Here is a 20,359-nt window from a genome sequence, read left to right on the forward strand (position 1 = left end):
TTACTAGATCATCCACCACATCCTCCTCTTCCACTTGAGCACCACGATCCTCCTCCTCACTTCCTGGCAATTGTGTCTCGTCATCGTCCACTTCTTGTGACAGATTGCCAACGTCGACTTCCTGTGGCCGTGGCTGTTCAAATATTTGGGCATCGCAACATGGGATCTCCTCTTCCACCACTTCAAGCGTATCAGGCGAGGGGCCCAAATATGGAAATGGACCAGTGAACAGCTCTTCAGAGTGTCCAAGTGTGGGATCACTTGCTGTCTGACGACACTCGGCATGGTGGGAGGAAGGAGCATCAGGGTGAGGAGGAGTATGCGGTCGAGACTCACGGCTACTAAGAGTTGACCGTGTGGAAGACAGCCCGGAGGTGGTGGTGCCCAGGTAACTGGAAGTATTGGCTGCTATCCAATTAATAACCTGTTCACCCTGATCAGTTCTCAATACTGGTGTTGTTCTGTGCTTCCCTAGTAATTCGGTCAAGAAGTGGGAGCGAGAAGATGTGGCTGTTGGTTGTGGCATATTTTCACCTTGGCCACGGCCCCGTCCTCTGCACGAACCATCACCAGAACGTCCACTTCCACGTCCCTTGCCACGCGCCTTGCTCATTGTAAATGAAGTAAATAGCTTACACTTGCACTATCAATGGAAAAAGGGTAATAAAGAGTAGATTAGAACCGTGGAAGAGGAAAACCACAGTTATTGTTTACTGGGGTATACCACACTTTTTTAAATAGAGATATTTCCGGCTGAACAGTGAGCGACACACTCAAACTGCTTTTTTTTAGATACCAAAGGCCCAAAACTGGATAGTACAGCGATTTAACCCGTGGAACTGCGAAACCACACTGGGATGTCGGGCCTACACAAGACTATTTTCAACAGATATATTTTTGTGTCACAACAGTCAGGAGACACTACTGTTTTTCTTTATGGAAAAAACTACCAAAAGCTGAATAATAGAGATTTTTTACCGTGGGATGGCAAAACAACACTTCTGTTTCTCTAGCCTACACCAGACTATTTTCAACAGTTATATTTGTGTCTGAATTATCAGAGACACGCTTTTTTTTTGGGGGGGGGGGGGGGGGGGACACCAAAAGGTTAATAAGACGGGTATTTGTACAGTGTGAAGGAGGTAAAAAAAAGGAGGATTTAGATGGAAAAAAAAGGATTTTTCCTGGCCCCCGACACCTGGTGCTAAGTCCAGCAATTTCAGCAACAGGAGCACACAGGACTGTAATGCAGCGTTTGCTGGTATAACCACTGTGTCTCCTATACAGCCTGCCTGCCTGGTATCTGGGATGGATATTAGTCCTGAAAAGGACTGTTTGTTTGTTCTGGCAGCCTTTACAGACCCTACACTAACTATTTCGCAGTTTATATCTCTCCCTAAATCAGCAGCGCTGTCCCTACACTGTCTAATCCGGAGCGACTGTGTACAAGATGGCGGCGCCCCATTTTAAATACTCGAGGTGACGCTGTGCGGCCAGCCAATCACTGTAATGCCCACAACCAACATGGCTGCAGCATTACAGTGACTGGCTGGCCATCCCTGCATGTTCATTGGCTCTGTAAAGAGCGCCAAACATGCAGGGCGGAGACCCGAGCTCCCGCCCGAGTAACCCGGAAATGCTCGGTGCTCGCTGAACATCCCGAGTAGCGTAATGCTCGGGCGAGTACCGAGCAGTGTCGAGCATGTTCGCTCAACACTAATAGTAACTGACCCAACCAACATGCAGAGCGAGGACAGCAGCACACAGGGGGAGGAAGGCAGAGCACCCCAACAGGCAGGAAGAAGCAGTGTGGTGGCCACAGACAGAAGGCACGCAACCATTCCCCGTAACACCAACACAAAGGAAGTTGCCAGTACAACTGTTAGGTCTTCCCGAGTCTGGTTGTTTTTTAAAGACTCTGCCGATAACTCAAAAAAGGCCATTTGCACCACCTGCCAGGCCAGCATCAGCAGGGGTGGCAAAACGACCAGCCTGACCACCACCAGCATGATCAGGCACATGGCAGCAAAGCACCCGACTTTGTGGGCCGAACCCCAGGGTCCAGGAACAGTGTCTGCAGGTGGCACTATTGCTTCTTCCTCTGTTGTGCATGCAAGCCAATCCCCTGTCCATGGTGCATGGAAAGATGCCTCCTGCCCTGCACCTGTCGTTGCGCACTCTCAAGTAGCAGCATCAGGAAGCACGTCCACGTCCTTTTCCCAGCGCAGCGTTCAGTTGTCCATACCCCAGCCTTGGAACGCAAGCGCAAATACGCAGCCAACGCCCCACAGGCCACACTACTAAATTCTCACATTTCACGACTGCTTGCGCTCGAAATGTTGCCTTTTAGGCTGGTGGAGACAGAAGCATTCCGCAACCTGATGGCGGCGGCCGTCCCTCGGTACTCGGTCCCCAGCCACCACTATTTCTCCCGGTGTGCCGTCCCCGCATTAGACAAGCAACTGTCCCAAAACATTAGCCGTGGCCTCAACAACACAGTTACCGGGAAAGTCCACCCAACCACGGACACGTGGACAAGTGCTTGTGTGCAGGGACGGTACATCTCGCTGACGGCACATTGGGTTAACATAGTGGAAGCTGGGACCCAGTCGGACCTTGGGACGGAACACGTCCTCCTGACGCCAAGGATTGCGGGCCCTAGGTCAATCAGGGTTGCCCCCACGGTCTACAGCTCCTGCACCTCATCCTCCTCAGCCTTCTCCTCCTCTTCAGCCTCCATCTCCGAAATTACCACATCAGTCACAAGCTGGAAGCACTGCAGCACTGCCTCGGCCAAGTGGCAACAGTCTATGCTGAAGCTAATATGCTTAGATGACAAACTGCACAATGCTGAAGAGTTGTGGACAGCTCTGAAAGAGAAGGCAGATCTGTGGCTCACACCACTGAACCTACAGCCAGGCATGGTCATGTGTGACAATGGCCGGAACCTGGTGGCGACTCTGAGGCGAGGCGAGCTCACACACGTACCATGCCTGGCCCATGTGCTTAACCTCGTGGTTTAGCGGTTTCTCAAATCCTACCCGGAGCTGCCGGATCTGATTGTTAAAGTACTCCGCCTGTGTGCCCATTTTAGAAAGTTACCTACAGCTTCCGCTGCCCTTGCTGTGTTTCAGCAGTGTTTGCAGCTTCTGGCTCACAGACTGGTGTGTGATGTCCCCACGCGTTGGAGCTCTAAACTGCAGATGTTTGGAAGGATTTGTGAGCAGAAGAGGGCAGTTGTTGAGTACCAGCATCAACAAGGCCATCGGTATTCAGTTCAGACTCCACACATAAGACCTCAGGAGTGGACAAAGATGAGGACTCCACCAAGATGGTGAGCGGCGATGACGCCATAATTAGCATCACCATCCCGCTTCTCTGTCTTCTGAAACGCTCTCTGCTCACAATCAAAGAGGATGCATTGCAGGCGGAGCATGATGAGATGGAGCACGGAAACCATACAGGGTGATTACACACAGCCCAGCCTCATCTCATCCCAACGTGGATTGGGTGACAATGAGGAAGAGGAGGAGGAAGAACGGGAGCTAGTTTCATGCGCTATAGACGGGTGACAGTCATTACTGGTTGGTGACATTTCTAGACCCACACTACAAGAACTTTAGATTTCTTATTCCTGAAGCGGACAGGCCTACAAAAATGGGGCTGTACCAGAAGGCCCTTGTTGCAGAACTATTAAAAAAATTCCCATCTGAAAACGCTGGTGGCAGAGGGCACACTTCGTTGGACAACCAAGGAGTACAGGCAAGAGAGACACAACTTCAATCCAGCAGAGGCAGGGGAACACTGTCAAAGTTCTGGGAGAATTTTCTCAGCCCCTCCCATCGCACCAGCCCTGAGGCGCGGGGTACTCTCACAAGGAGTGCAAAGTTTGGGAAGATGCTAAGGGAGTACCTTGCCGACCGTACCAACGTCCTCCGTGATTCCTCTGTGCCTTATAATTATTGGGTATCCAAGCTGGATACGTGGAATGAACTGGCTCTCTATGCCTTGGAGGTCCTGGTCTGCCCTGCCGCCAGCGTTTTATCAGAGCCGGTTTTTAGTGCCGCTCGTGGAATTATAACTGATAAGCGCGTCCACCTGTCAACTGAAAATGCTGACAAGCTGACTCTCATAAAAATGAACAAGGGCTGGATTGGGCTAGACTTCTCAACACCACCGAATGATAGCAGAGTAACATAAACTCAAATCCAGTGTCTTTTCTTGGGAGGTGTATTCCCATGCACCTTTTCACACCCAGACATGGGTATACGCTTTCCTGATTTTGGCTATTTGCTCTTGTCCTCCTCCTTCCCCTCATCCTCCACCACCATATCACCAGGGTGACCGTGGTCCGTGATGCAACACCCACATAATTATTTTAAAGGGTGTTTATGATGCCCGTAAAAAAAAAATTTTATACAGTATGTTCATGTATACCCCACAGGGGTAAATCTTTGTCAGCCCATACACTTAGTGCATGGGCATTACAAGTATAGGAGGCCCGCTCCTTTCTAATGGGAACATTTTTTTATGAGGCCCTCCTCCAAGTCTCTTCCAAGGGGCATTGGAGTGCCTCCGATATTTTGACAGCCCTTGCATTCACTGCATAAGCAAACACAATGGGAGACCCACTTCCTAATAATGGGAACATTGTTTTGAGGAGGCCCTCTGACCTCCACGTCTCTTCCAAGGGGCATTGGAGTGCCTCCAAATTTTTGGCAACCCTTGCATTCACTACATAGGCCAGCACTATGGGAGACCCACTTACTAATAATGGGAACATTGTTTTGAGGAGGCCCTCTGACCTCCATGTCTCTTCCAAGGGGCATTGAAGTTCCTCCAAATTTTTGCAACCCTTGCATTCACTGCATAGGTCAACACTAATGGAGACCCACTTCCTAATAATGGGAACATTTTTTCATGAGGCCCTCTACATCTCTTCCAAGGGACATTGGAGTGCCTCCAAATTTTTGGCAACCCTTACATTCACTACATAGGCAAACACAATGGGAGACCCACTTCCTAATAATGGGAACATTGTTTTCAGGAGGCCTTCCTCTAAGTCTCTTCAAAGGGGCATTGGAGTGCCTCCAAATTTTTGGCAACCCTTGCATTCACTGCATAAGCCAGCACTATGGGAGACCCACTTCCTAATAATGGGAACATTGTTTTGAGGCGGCCCTCTGACCTCCATGTCTCTTCTAAGGGGCATTGAAGTGCCTCCAAATTTTTGGCAACCCTTGCATTCACTGCATAGGCAAACACAATGGAAGACCCACTTCCTAATAATGGGAACATTGTTTTCAGAAGGCCCTCCTCTAAGTCTCTTCAAAGGGGTATTGGCTCTCTAAGAATATTGAGGGCCGACTGCTAGCCCTTTAAGAATAGTAAAGGCCGCCTGATGGCCCTATAAAAATAGGCTTTGTGACTTTCAGAGTCCCTCCTTCATAAATGAAACACGATGTGTCTGATGATATCTCACACACCACATGGCCAGATAAGGTTGTAAAATGTTAAAATGACATTTCCTGGTAAATGCATTTGTCACGGTTGAAAGCAATGCAAAAGTGAAAAAACACATCAAAAACGCTACGTGTGAGCATAGCCCAAGGTGTGGAGGAGCATTTTTGTTTTTGGTTATTTATTTTGCTTTATATACAAGTCATTACTCTAAAAAGGATGTTCCTTAACATATTTCCCAGGAAAATCCATTTTGATTTCGTTTTGGTATGTTTTATTGTCAATCCGTAAAAGTGGCGTAATACCTCTGACAACGTTGTTGACAGAAGTGACCTGGGAGTCAGAAATGCTTCCAGGGGTCTTCCCCATGCTGTCCCCATGTAATTTGAGCACTGTTCCCATCGATTTGGGCAATTTTTAGGCCCTCTGCAGACCGCCGGGGGGAGCCGCCTGAAAAATGCTCACGTTTCCCATAGACTTACATTGGGCCCGTTGCTCGGGTCGAGCACCCAAGTATTCCAATGTGTTCGACCCGAGCATCGAGCATCCAAGCATTTTAGTGCTCGTTCATCACTAGTAAACACTGCAAACAGGTGAAAATTGAAGAAGCCAAAAAAGCATTTATTTTTGGCCTCTGCAATACTGCAAAAAATGCTGTAAAAAGCAATCAAAATGTCATATCTGTCCCAAAATATCATCAAATCGTCTTGCCCCACAGAGTATAAGTATTCAAATTGCTCTATTGACCCCATGTAGATGTGCCCATATATACGGCTTAGGAGGGTTGATCCTACTGACAGATTCCCTTTAAGGCTTGCACAGGTCCAGGTGTAGCACTGTAACCCCAGGCACCAGTGAAATGGGTTCTTCTGAGTGTGTGTATTAGTACATTCTGATGTTCTTCATTCAGGCTTCAGACCCTCAGATGGTGCAGCACCCCCGGACTATTACGATCACAAGGAAGGAAGCAGTACATTTTATAAAAATAAAACAGTCTTTACTGATGAAACTGGTGTAAGGTATGTACAAGAGGTAGCAGGCACAAGAGTTAGTATTCAAATCTAAATCTGTCTTAACACAGAGGCACAGACCTATTGGTTACATGTGGCGGCGCTTCTCTTGTAAATGACATTTCAGCCATACGGCTTGCCTAAGCTGAATACGCCATTCCTTTGGTCTATTTTGTCATGCCCTGTGACTGCCTTCACTTCCCTACTAACTGCTGACTCCCTCAACCAGGATGTAGCTCTCATGTTGTCTGCAGGGCCGGCTAACTGTTAACTCTTCCTTTCCCAGCTGTCAGGCCTACTACAGTTCTAAGGCTATGTGCCCACGATGCAGAAATGCTGCATATTTTTTCCGCTTCTCCCTGGCAGGAAAAACGCATGCGGATTTTACATGCGTTTTTCCTAACAGGTAGAAGCGTTTGTCAAGCGGTCTTCACATGCATTTCTGCATGCGGGTTATCAAGCGCTTTTCCAAGCGATTTTAGCATCACTTGGAAAAGTGCTTGACAACTAGTTCACACTATATAAATCCATGCAACCGGCATGAATTTATATAGTGTAACCAAGTAATAGTTAAAAAAAAAAAGAATAAGTATGGTAAAAAATAAATATTATACTTACCTTCCGATGGCCCCCGGTATTTTCTCCGCTCCGTCCGGTCTGTTATATGGGTCGCGTGAAAGGACCTGCGGTGACGTCATTGAGTCATGTGACAGGTCACGCGACCGCCGACGTCAGCGGTCGCGTGACCTGTCACATGACTAAATGACGTCAAGGCAGGTCCTTCACACCACTGTGACCCATACAACAGACCGGACGCATTGCTATGGAGACCGAGGGCCATCGGAAGGTAAGTATAATCTTTATTTTTTATTTTAAATTCTTTTTTTAACAGGTTCTATGGTACACAGGTCTGGATGAGAGTCTCCTCTTCTCCAAACCTGGGTACCATCCGCACATAGAATCGCATAATATCTGTGTGTGCAAATGTGCTGACACGAATAATATGCGATTCAATGCAAGTCAATGGCGGCTGCGTGTCTGTAAAATTAATGGACATGCTGCGTATTTTTCCACAATGATAATCCGCAGCTAAAATTTCCACAGCATGTGCACAGCACATGTGGATTATCATTGGGGACCATGGGGCACGTATTACCAAGCGTTTTTTAAGCGTTTTCGCTGCGGAAATTCCGTGGCGAAAACGCTTGAAAATCGCAAAGTGGGCACGCAGCCTAATTAGAGACATTACATGAAATTCAGCATAAAACAGTGCTCAACGGTAATATTTTTATAACGACATATAAAAGTCTTCAAGGAGGGGTCAAACATCTTCTCACTCCTTTACACGTTCTCCATCTCTCTTCTACCGGTAGACCATGCATTATATATTGTATTACATCAACTATTAAGGAGAATAATCACCACCAGATATGATATAGCTTTCATTACATTACGAATAACAGTGGAATATGTGTGTATAAAAGGTATTCGCGACTCCAATCCGCATGCATCGTACACACACGGCTTTGTTCGGTACATTTGTAGCACCCTGAGGACTCGGCTGCTACAGGGGTATTGCACCTCACTCCAGAGGTGTGGTATTCCACTCCCGGGTAAGGATGGAGTGTGGGACTGAGCTCACTAGGCTGCATGCACTACATACATCCCATTTCCGGGGGACAGAACTACGGTACTCCCACCAAGTATATGTGCAGGTACGACAGCGTCTGTCCCTGGCTGGAGTGGGAGGGGGGTGGAACATCCCAGTAGTGTAGGGGCAGATAGGGGGAGTACTCTGGGTAAAGCTAGGAGCTCATTGGGTGCTAGTCACCTGGGCTCACACATAGAGGGAGTATATATGGTGGGCACCATCTTAGGACAGGGTCTTTTTTAGCAGAGGAGCTCAGCCAGGAGGGCTGACAGGGAGCTGTGGCTCCGGCTGGGCCCAGCTCCAGGGCCAAGCATGAAGAGAGAGGAGGAAGAAAGGCCCAGAGAAGCAGAGTCAGAAGGAACCCTAAGAACCCAGAATCAGACCAAAAAGGGTGAAGGGTTGGCGGACACGGGTACCGGAACCCGAACTGGTGGAGGCCACTTATCCTCAGCCAGGAACCGGAGGTCGTGGTCAAGATTTGCCACGACCCTCACCAAATCCACCAGAAAGGCACACCAAGCATAGGGTCAGGGAACCCAGAGGAGGTTTGACCACCAAGAGACCCGAGGGAGCCGGCCAAAGGTGGATCCCTGGTGGGAATGGCCAGAGACAGAGAGAGAGAAAGGGAGCTCAGGACCACGCTCCAGAACTGCCTGGGGGTTAGCCGAGTCCAGGACCTGGTGGACGCAGCACGGCTCGGGTGGTCACTCAAGGCCAGAGTGACTGAGAGAACAACCGTGAGTAAAAACCCTGAAACTGCACCTCAAGTCTCTGACTCTCCTTTCTACAACATAACTACACCCATCATCCACACCTGCTGCCCTGAGGCCATACCCCTCCCGTTGGGGGTTATACCATCACTGCTGCACATATACCACCGGCCTCAGCGGACTGCTCTGCAGCGGCGGCTTCAAAGCCGCACTCAACGGGTGGCGTAGTCGATCAAATTAACATCTACTGCCATAGACTGCCACTTAGTTTGACACCCTGGGCACGGACCGGGTCACCGCCACAAGGACTACTACCCCCATCGAGATCCGGCTCCGGGTATCCCTTGAACATGGCCCAGGGGGTGCGTCACATTTCATACACACGGCCCTGCTACATCCACATTGTAAATCCATCCTGATTTTTTTTTTGGTTGAAAGCCCGAGATTGTGCTCTCTCCGCAAACTGTGCTAAAAAAGTGAGTAAAAGGTGCTACAAAAAGTGCAATAGGATGCGGTCAGTTATAACTCCAACAGGAGAAAGGTCCCCAAAGACCATTCCCTGTCCTTCCGAGCCAGAAGACCACAGCAAGGGACAGGGACAAGTAGCCTTCCCTAGCTGAAGCAAAGGGAAAAAAATCTCACTTCGAGCATCTACCTAGACTCCCACTCAAGAGAGAACTAGGAGTGATCAATGGTCGACTCTCCTCCCAAAAGAGGAAAGTCTGAGGTCAGGGGGTAGTGGAACCTAATGACCACACACTCCCCTTAGACCTACCAGAAGGGAGACCATAAGGGAATCACATCCAACAAAGCCAAGTACAAGACTGACAGTGAAAGGGGTGACGCACAGTGAACAATCAAAATAAATCATGAAGGTGATCCAGTGTAGTACAGGACGGACCTTTGACATTCCCCATCCTAAAGCCAAAAGGCTCGCAAATGGGTGTGTTCACAAAAAGAGTGAAAATTTGAAGTGCTTTGTGCAATGTGCCGAAATTCAGGTGGAGTTCCTAATCCCAGTGAATTAAGGCACCCCAGGGACACCATTCCTGGGGTACGTCGCACCTTGAGCTTTCAAACTTACTCAAACCTATTGGCTTCGATCCTGGGAGGCCATGGTTTCCACCAGATGACTATATAAGTTACCTGGCATACTAACAAACCCAGTGTGCATGATTATCAGTCTACTGGGGCAGCCCAGGCCAAAGCCACCTTTTCGAAAGATTCTACACTTGATCTTAGCCAAATAGCGATAACCTGAAATGGATACCTCCATCCTGTAAACCCCTCCTGACCCCACACATAAACTTCTCCTCATCCAGCACCATGACAACCAGCACAGCAGAGTCCTGCATCCACTGAGGCCCCTGATCATGTGACCCCTGACTCCTCCCCTCCTGTGACATCACCACAGGTCCTGTGCGCACAGAACAGCCATATATCTAGTGTGCAGCTCTGCAGGTGGAGGTATGTGGAGATCCCCCATTACTGGGCGCAGGGGACATTAACCCCTTCATTATTAATATTTATGTGTTTTCATTTTTCTGCATTCCACGAGTCATAACTTTTCCTATGATGTCGACGTATGAGGGGCAGTTATTTGATGAATTGAACATTTTAATAGAATCATTTATATCATTCTGGAAGCTAGAGCTTATTATTATTTTTAATAATAATTGAGGCGGACTTTAAGGTCGCATCTGTCAGCATTTGTGAAAAGTGTGTAAATCACAGAGATCACTTCTTTATTTCTAACATAAGAAGCCCCGGACCAAGCTTGCGTAAAAACGATGTTATTAGGTTGGGTTTATTTCACTACTGATTTCACTCATTGGTTTGTTACTGGATATTTTCAGGAATTGTAATATTACATTGGATTATTTACGATGTTACATCGTCATCTTCTCCCCATTCAGGTCCCTACAATATTGGATCCTCTCAGTGGAGATCTTCTATATAAGAGAATTCTCCTGATTGATCATCAACGATGTATAGAGACAGGGACAAGATGGTGGAGAGGATATTACACCTCACCCTAGAGATCCTCTTCCGGCTTACTGGAGAGGTGAGAGATTCTGATGACGTCACATTACATCATTCTTATCTATGGGAATAACAGATGGACAGAACTGGAGAGGTGAGGACTCTGGAAATGTCTGTAGTGAGATTTATTAATGTGTCTCTCCATAACCAGGATTACACAGTAGTGAAGAAGACCTCTAGTGAGCGCTGTCAGGCCCCTGAAGGAAGGGGAAGACCCCTGAGCCCAATCAGAGGACCTCCGCCTCACCCCCTGATACATGAGGATATCAATGAGCAGAAGATCCTAGAACTCACCTACAAGATGATTGAGTTGCTGACTGGAGAGGTGACACTGCTGGGAATGCTGGGACATTATACAGTAACGCTATGAAGGGATCGGGGTGATGACAGTATCATTGTATGTGTCAGGTTCCTATAAGGTGTCAGGATGTCACCGTCTATTTCTCCATGGAGGAGTGGGAGTATTTAGAAAGACACAAAGATCTGTACAAGGACGTCATGATGGAGGTTCACCAGCCCATCACATCACCAGGTAATAGGATTAAATACACACGGCCTATAATTATCTGTATATAAAGAATGAATTCAATCCCTGTATGTGTTTCCTCCAGTTCTATCCAGTGAGAGGACAACACCAGAGAGATGTCCCCGTCCTGTTCTTCCACAGAACTGTAAACAAGAAGATCTCAATGTTCTTAACGATGATCAGGTAGATGAAGAGAAGGTATAAGATCTTCCCAATGATGTGTAGAAGGCTGTGAAGGTCTTGTGTTCAGTCTTGTATTCATTGTTTTTTTTCACCAATATTATACACTGAATGGCCACTTTATTAGAAACACTTCTATATAAGTTAGACTCATCACCCCGGAGTGCAGCAGTTTTCTGTGGATTAGTTGTGCTGTGAAGCCACATTAAAATTGAAACATAACATGATCTGGGTGACTAACCATTTTTTACTAGCAGTGTGGTTGAGAATGTGCTAAGAATTTTGTGAGGGAGGGAAAACAACCTGCAAAAGTGAATCATGTGAACATAAGCAACTCATCCGTGAAATCGCTCTGAAGAACAGGTGGTGCACAGCCATGTACACGGCAGCTGAATGCAATGCTGATGCTTCAAGTAACGTGTCTAAATGAACATTTCTCTAGTACAGATAAGCTATAACAGAAGACGAAAGTTCAATTACAATTGCTGTCTTAGAGAAACTTTAGCTGATAAAAGAGAGCAAAAATTATATTACTGAACATTGGACAAACATTGCGTGGTCAGGTGAATCCAGATTGCTGTTGCACCGTGCTGATGGTGGGGTCAGAATTTGGCACAAGCAGTATGATGAGTGGAATGTTTTGTAGCACATACTTGGTCCTCTGATAACTGTACGTTTGGATACTAGGGTTTACCTAAGCATTGTGGTTGACCAAGTTCATCTCTTTATGGCAGAAGAACAATGCACCATGTCATAAGGGTCGTATACTTATGGATTGCTTCCTGAAAAATGGCAGAGAAGTTTCTCTTTCTTCGTTGGTCTTCGCAGTCACTTGATATTAAACTTGAAGAGCATCTCTGAGACAAGGTAGAAGAGGCTGTCCATCTAATTTGTGGCAAACGCAAAAAGCTGCCCTGCCTGAATAGACTAAAGGATGTCTAATGCGCTACAACATCAGTGTCTCTAATAAGATGGCCACTCAATGTATGTTGTGCTATTTATGGAGATGTCAGAATTAAAGTTGACTTATGATTTTAGATTAATGAATCTTCTCACTATTTTTTGGTTATGGAAATTGATGGTTGGATTTATACAGGTTATTTATTATACAGGTTATTAATTACAGTTATTTGATAACCATTGCTGTTGTTTTTGATTTTTAAGGACTTTTACAATATTTGTTTCAGAGTAAAGATCTGCCCCATATTAATACTACAGAGACATATGTGAGGGGTGATGAGCGGTGTAAAGAGGAGATTCCTATAGATAACCGCACAGGTGAGTAGTAACCACTAAATGCAGAGAAGTCACAGATTCTACTCAGTCAGTTGCTGGTGCAATTATATATTGATTTTTGGGTAAAAAATAGGTTAGTATTTTAGGGTAAAAAAGGAAAAATGGTTCTATGTAATTTGTAAAACATTTCAATTAAAAACACAGTATTTTATGTAAAAACAAAATTACTTATAATTGGCAACATCATGTCCATTATGACCTTAGCTATAAAATGGTCAAGTTATTGAACCCATATGCTGAATGCTGTAAAAAAATAAAATAAAAGAGAAGCTAAAAAGATGTTTTTTGATTAACCAGCTACACCTAAAATGGAGAAAAAAAAGATCAAAATGTCATATATAAAGTAATATGACATTACTGAAAATGTTCCACTCTTTCCCCTCTGGGCTAGTGTGGTGTGTACAAGAGAACTTTGTTGGGGCACCACCGCTCCATTTGCCCATTCTCCCTCCATATCTCGCGAACCCTCGCGATCCATCCCTTGACTTGAAGACAAAGTGATTGCAGACTTTTTCATGGGTTCGGCTTCCAACTTCACAGCTCTTTGGTTTGTGGATCAGCACGATTCTGGGTGCCATTAATGATCCTTCCGCAGGGTCACATTCGGAATTCTTTTTATGACTTTTACTTTCTCTAAATAGTCAAGTTCGATTGCCATCTTGGCAGACACCAGTGAGGCTAATGTAAGGACCTCTCTAAACCATAAAATTGGTAGTAGCAATAGGCGGTGTGTACAAGGGTCATAGATTTAATCAACGTAAGCTTATAAACTGAACTTACTGGGAATTCATCTTCTATGGCGAATCATTACAATACCTGATCAGTGGGTTACTCTAACCTATCTGTAAAGGGTAGATTCAGGCTGGTTTGTTCAATGTAGTGTGTAAGCAGCCACAGACATCTAAGGGCATCACAAATCTCTTATTGCTCAATCTTGAGTGGATGAGTACTGCTTGTCCCTCTTAAGAAGCTGGCTGCGGACTGCAGGGGAATTTGTAGCCAGTTTGTATGTTGGAGTCTCGTTTGTTATCGGAATTAACCGGACAAATTGATCCAACTAGTAAGACATTGCACCAGCCCCCACAGAATCAAAAAAGATGTTTCAATCCGTTAATTATTTGTGACTGGATTAGGTTTTTCATGTTGAGTCCAATTAAGTTGCAAGTTTCTCGTGGCTGTGACCTTCCAACAATTTCTGCGAGTTTGAGCTTTGCAATACAAGCTTTACCAATACCAAGAATGTTTTCATTAACCAAGAATGAAAGTCGGAGGTGCAAACATCAGATACCATCATAGATCATACCATAAAAAATGTCAACAGGCGGCCTTATAAACATGGTATCTGATGTTTGAACCTCTGACTTTCGTTCTTGGTTATTGAAAACATTCTTGGTATTGGCAAATGCTTTTGCATTGGTTCCTATTGCGTCAGTGACAGATTTTCACCTCTTGAGGTGCAATACGAATGCCCCCAGCCATACCTCTTAATCATGGCCTGAGTAACAATATAATAGAACTGTAGTCCTATTGAATTATTTCAGGCTGTAGTATTCAAGCTTGGCTGTCTAAAAAACTAGAGTTTTCAATGCAAATTAAACACTTAGGCCCCACCCGGAAAACTGAGTCAATAGCAAACTTTTTAACTGCAGCAGGTTTAGTGTATGCTATTAGAACTGGAATTACCGCGGCTGCTGGCACCAGACTTGCTCTTAGAGTCTCATTAAAGGATTTAAAGTATACTCATTGCAATTGCAGAGCCTCCAACTTGTCCTGTATTGTTAGTTTTCCCCACCAGGTCGGAGGTGGGTAAAAGCAAGTCATCACAGAGTGTATGAGACGAACACTACCCAAGATGAACACTTACAGCCCCCTACATGGAACTTTATTAGTCGTCACTAAATATTTTGCTAAATATTTCATATTTAAAAGGTTGGTGGCTATCACACTAAAACTTGAACCTATCAAGAAGATGTCTTTAACAGTGAACTGAAAAGCGACAAACGCACAACCTGGTGGCCTAACATCTAAGTCTATTTGTTCCCACTTTGACATCTACTGTTACCACCACTTTGATCAGTTGATTGAATTTTACTACAATTTGTGCATAAATATTTATATAGAAACGTTAGAAAATGTATAAATATTATAATTAATAATATATTTTAAATTCCTGTTACAGAAAAATGATAAATTCAGTTTTATTTTTTGGCAGATGACTGTATTACAAGCTCGGAGGCACATCTGATATTTACGGATTTTGCAGCAGATGACCATGGTATAACACCAGATACATATGTAGAGCTTGTGGTTCTCCCAGATATATCTCCAGCCCTTCACAGCAAAAATCTATCTTATGATCCTTTTCAACAGCTCCTATCTTCTGATTCATTACAGACTGATACGCAAAATAAAAATAACAGAAGGGATGTTGAATATCAAATTGCTCACACAGTGGATAAGCCATTTTCATGTTCTGAATGTGGAAAATGTTTTAAAAAGAAATCAGATTTTTTTAAACATCAGAGAATTCACACAGGGGAGAAACCATTTTCATGTTTCGAATGTGGGAAATGTTTTATTCAGAAATCAGATCTTGTTAGACACCGGCGAAGTCACTCAGAAGAAAAACCATTTTCTTGTACACAATGTGGGAAAAGTTTTAAAGAGAAATCACATCTTCGTAATCATAAAAAAACACACACAGGGGAGAAGCCATTTTCATGTTCAGAATGTGGGAAATGTTTTATAGAAAAATCACATCTTCTTAGACATCAGAGAAGTCACACAGGTAAGAAGCCGTTTTCATGTTCAGAATGTGGGAAATATTTTACAGAGAAATCAAGTCTTGTTACACATCAGAGAATTCACACAGGGGAAAAGCCATTTTGTTGTTCAGAATGTGGGAAATGTTTTAATCGGAAAACAAATCTTGTTACACATCAGAGAATTCACACAGGGGAGAAACCATTTTCATGTTCAGAATGTGGGAAATGTTTTACAGAGAAATCAAATCTTGTTACACATCAGAAAACTCACAATGTGGAGAGTCCATTTTCTTTTTATTTTTAAATAAAATTAAATAAATACAATTAAATTGTGCAAGAAAAAATGCAAGTTAGTTACAAAGGAAAAGGAAACAATTTTTCAGAATTAATTTATTATTAGAAAACGTATGCACTTAACAATAAACATCTGTTATCAAAAAGCAAATATAATTTGAATAACACACCTACCTATCGATCATGTGTATAAAATACACTGTTTAACATTTATATATTGTAAACAGGAATCAGAGAAATTGCTGGATGGTAGGTACAAGTGCTTCTCACTAAATTAGAATATCATCAAAAAGTTAATTTATTTCAGTTCTTCAATACAAAAAGTGAAACTCATATATTATATAGAGTCATTACAAACAGAGTGATCTATTTCAAGTGTTTGTTTCTGTTAATGTTGATGATTATGGCTTACAGCCAATGAAAACACAAAAGTCATTATCTCAGTAAATTAGAATAATTGACAAAAAACACCTGCAAAGGCTTCCTAAGCATTTAAAAAGGTACCTTAGTCTGTTTCTGTTATGTTCTGCTACCAGAGCTAAGGAAAGAGAGGAGATCTGTCCCTACGATAGAACTCAGCTTAATCCCTACGATGTAACAGGGAACCTGATCCTGCGATCAGACCTGCTAAAGTCCTAAGCTAGTCTGTACGGAGACCTATAGATGTGGGGAAGGAATCCCTACAAGTACTAAGGACTGGGAGGAAAATGGGACACCTCCTAACAGAAATAGTAGCAGACAGACGAACAAACAAAATATATAGAACATAGAGGTCCGTAGACCAAGCAAACTAACAGAGTTAGATACAGAGCACAGGCTAGCTAGAAAGTAGTTATACAATGAAGTCCAGCAAAGTCAGAAGGGCGGAGCAGGATTAAATAGGCCAACAAGGTCATGTGACCAGCAAAGGAAAAAACCTAAGAGCAAGGTTCTAACAGTACCCCCCCTTCTAAGAGGATCCTCCGGATCCCCTAGGACCAGGCTTATCAGGAAATCTCCTGTGAAACGCTCTGATAAGTCTGGACGCGGAAACATCATCCGACCTCACCCAAGAGTTATCCTCGGGTCCGAAACCTTTCCAGGCCACAAGATACTGCAAACTACCTCTATACCGTCTAGAGTTAAGGATGCGAGAAATTTCATATTCCCCGTCCTCCACCACCGGAGGAACAGAGGCAGAGGCGTCACAATCCGATACAACAGCTTTTTTCAACAGAGAGACATGAAATACCGGATTAATTCTCCAGGAGGTAGGAACCTCCAACCTAACAGCAGATTGGTTGACAACCTGAAGCACCTTAAAGGGCCCTACAAACTTGGGACCCAATTTCTTAGAAGGAATCCTCAACCGCAGATTCCTAGAGGACAACCAAACCATGTCACCAACAGCGAACAAAACCTCCTGTCGTTTCCTATCAAAGTAGTCCTTAGATTTTCTGTTGGCCTCCTGAAAATTACCACGCACATCCGTCCAAACTCTCTCCAAATCACCGGAAAAATTCTCCTCCTCAGGCACGGCAGATCCCAACTTGGAGAACGACCCAAACGACGGATGTCTCCCAGAACAACAAAAAAAAGGCGAACAACCAGCAGAAGAAGATGTATGATTGTTCAGAGCAAATTCAGCAAGTGGCAGAAACTCAGACCACCCCTCTTGATTGTCTGCCACAAAACAATGCAAGAACTGCTCAACATCCTGGTTTTTCCTTTCTGTCTGGCCATTAGATTCAGGATGATATCCGGACGAGAACGACAAATGAACTCCCAACCTGTCACAAAAGGCACGCCAAAAACGAGCCACGAACTGAGGACCCCTATCAGAAACAATGTCAGTAGGAACGCCATGAAGTCTGACAATTTCCTTGACAAAGGCCTTAGCGAGAGTTTTAGCGCAGGGCAGTTTGACGAAGGGAACCAAGTGACACATCTTGCTAAAACGGTCCACGACCACCCAGATGACAGTAAAACCCTCAGAGGGGGGAAGGTCAGTTATAAAGTCCATAGCCAAATGTGTCCAAGGAGCACTGGGAACCTCCAAAGGACAAAGCAACCCCGCAGCAGGAGTATGTGAGGACTTAGATCTAGCACATATAGTACATTGACGCACCCACTTAATGACTTCCTTCTGCCATCCAGGCCACCAAAAATTGCGACCCACCAGTCTCTTGGTCTCAGAGATTCCGGGATGACCTGCCAACCGAGATTCGTGACACTCAACAAACAAATCTCTCCTAAAGGTCCCAGGCACAAACAACCTCCCATGAGGAGTGTTAGATGGGGCATTCTCCTGTGCTTTAAGACTCTCATCTTCCAAAACTGAGTCCAAAGCAGCTATCACAACACCTTCTTGTAAAATGTTCTCCTCTTTCTCAGCACCGACTATGGGAGAAAAACTGCGAGACAAGGCATCCGCCTTAACATTCTTAGTACCAGGGATGTAAGTAACGGAGAAATTAAACCGCGAGAAAAACAGTGCCCACCTAGCCTGACGGGCATTCAGGCGCTTGGCAGCATCAAGATATATCAGATTTTTATGATCCGTAAGAACCTGAACGGGAAATTCCGCACCTTCCAAGAAGTGGCGCCAGTGTTCAAATGCGAGTTTAATAGCCAATAATTCCCGATTACCAATATCGTAATTCAGTTCAGTCTCCGAAAATTTTTTTGAAAAAAAGGCACAGGGATGTAATCCATCCCCGTTATCCTGAGACAATACTGCACCAACCCCCACAGAGGAAGCATCAACCTCAACCAAAAACGGCTTAGTCACATCAGGCTGCATAAGGATGGGAGCAGAGGTGAACCTCTCCTTGAGATACACAAAAGCTTCAATGGCCTCAGAAGACCACTGAACCGCATCAGCACCTTTCCTGGTGAGATCGGTCAGAGGTTTGACAATACTAGAAAAATTTTTTATGAATTTTCTGTAATAATTGGCGAAACCTAAAAACCTCTGTATCGATTTCAAACCAATAGGCCTAGGCCATTCCTGTACAGCTTGAACTTTAACCGGGTCCATCTCAAAACCTTCGCTGGAGATAATGTAACCCAAAAAACTAATTCTCTGTACAGCGAACTCACATTTCTCCAGCTTAGCAAAAAGCGAATTGTCCATTAATAACTGTAATACCTCACGTACGCTCCGCCATTGAGACTCCAGATCCGGCGAATAAATCAAAATGTCATCCAAATACACAACCACATTTTTGCCGATCAAAGGTCTAAGGATGTCATTAATAAGATTCTGAAAAAATGCAGGAGCATTAGTAAGACCAAAAGGCATAAACAGATTCTCAAAATGACCCACAGGAGTGTTAAAAGCAGTCTTCCATTCGTAACCCTCCTTCATGCGCAACAGATTGTATGCCCCCTTAAGGTCAATTTTAGAGAACCACTTGGCCCCCATTAACTGGTTAAACAGATCAGGAATCAATGGCAGTGGGTAAGGATTGCGTACAGTAATTTTGTTAATCTCACGAAAATCCAGACAAGGACGTAAACCGCCGTCCTTTTTTTTTACAAAAAAAAATCCAACCGCCACAGGAGACTTAGAGGGCCTAATGTGACCGGCGGCCAAACTTGTCTGTATGTATTCCTCCAAAGCCTTCCTCTCAGGAATAGTAAGGTTAAATAAACGACTTTTAGGAAGAGTCGCTCCAGGGACAAATTCAATAGAACAATCATAGTCTCTATGGGGAGGCAAAACCTGCGATTCCTTCTCAGAAAAAACTCTCCAAAAATCCTGAATAGGAACAGGCAATTCTCCCCTATCCAAAGCTGCAATACGCCCGTTACAACACTTGTCATAACATTTATGGCTCCAGGATTTAATTTCACTGGTAGACCAATCCAGTACAGGATTGTGAAATTTTAACCAGGGCAATCCCAATATTACTGGAGAAGGCAAGTTATTCAAAACTACCAAATCCAATTTCTCATGGTGAACACCATTAATAGTGAGGGGAAATTCACAGACCTTGAGAGTAACATTCTTCAAAGGGGAACCATCCACAGAAACCACAGCAATGGGGGATGACAAAGGTTCGGGTTTTAAATTGAGTTTTTTCAAGAATCCCCCATCAATTACATTCAGAGTAGACCAACAATCGACAAACACCCGAAATTCCATTAATTTTTCCTGAGCAATAGTGGAAGCAGCTAAAAATACACCCTTGGAATTTAAACAGGCAATACGGGCATGACTGACCATTTTTTTTTCTTTCTTCATACGAAGCTCACAGCCTTTAATCAAATGACCAGATTTTCCGCAATAGAAACACAAGCCTTCAGAAAATCTACGGTCTTTTTCTTGAGAGCGAGGTGCCACCGATCCAATCTCCATCGGTTCACCACTGTTAGTACACACATTCTCATAACCAGAAACTGACATAGCAGAGGATTTGCTCTCATTAACCCTTGCACGC

At 44.5% G+C, this 20,359-nt stretch overlaps 2 protein-coding genes across 2 annotated transcripts in view; both read left to right on the forward strand.

The window, feature by feature from the left end:
• Positions 1-10,213: 10,213 nt before the first annotated feature.
• Positions 10,214-20,359, forward strand: part of LOC141272097 (oocyte zinc finger protein XlCOF8.4-like) — a 92,433-nt gene continuing 82,287 nt past the window's right edge. The window contains exons 1-3 of the mRNA XM_073682411.1: positions 10,214-10,298; positions 10,748-10,896; positions 11,026-11,199. Of these exons, the coding sequence (XP_073538512.1) occupies positions 10,819-10,896; positions 11,026-11,199 (252 nt within the window). The 5' untranslated portion in view covers positions 10,214-10,298; positions 10,748-10,818. The remainder of the gene's footprint in view (positions 10,299-10,747; positions 10,897-11,025; positions 11,200-20,359) is intronic.
• On the forward strand, positions 11,373-16,128 carry LOC141270791 (uncharacterized). Its single transcript, XM_073680900.1, has 2 exons — positions 11,373-11,406; positions 15,089-16,128. Exons 1-2 carry the CDS (start codon positions 11,373-11,375, stop codon positions 15,943-15,945), a joined length of 891 nt encoding a protein of 296 aa, XP_073537001.1. The 3' UTR covers positions 15,946-16,128.

This window comes from Phyllobates terribilis, unplaced genomic scaffold (assembly GCF_046119375.1).
Source record: "Phyllobates terribilis strain yellow unplaced genomic scaffold, ASM4611937v1 Scaffold_5__5_contigs__length_657084704, whole genome shotgun sequence".
NCBI lineage: Eukaryota > Metazoa > Chordata > Amphibia > Anura > Dendrobatidae > Phyllobates > Phyllobates terribilis.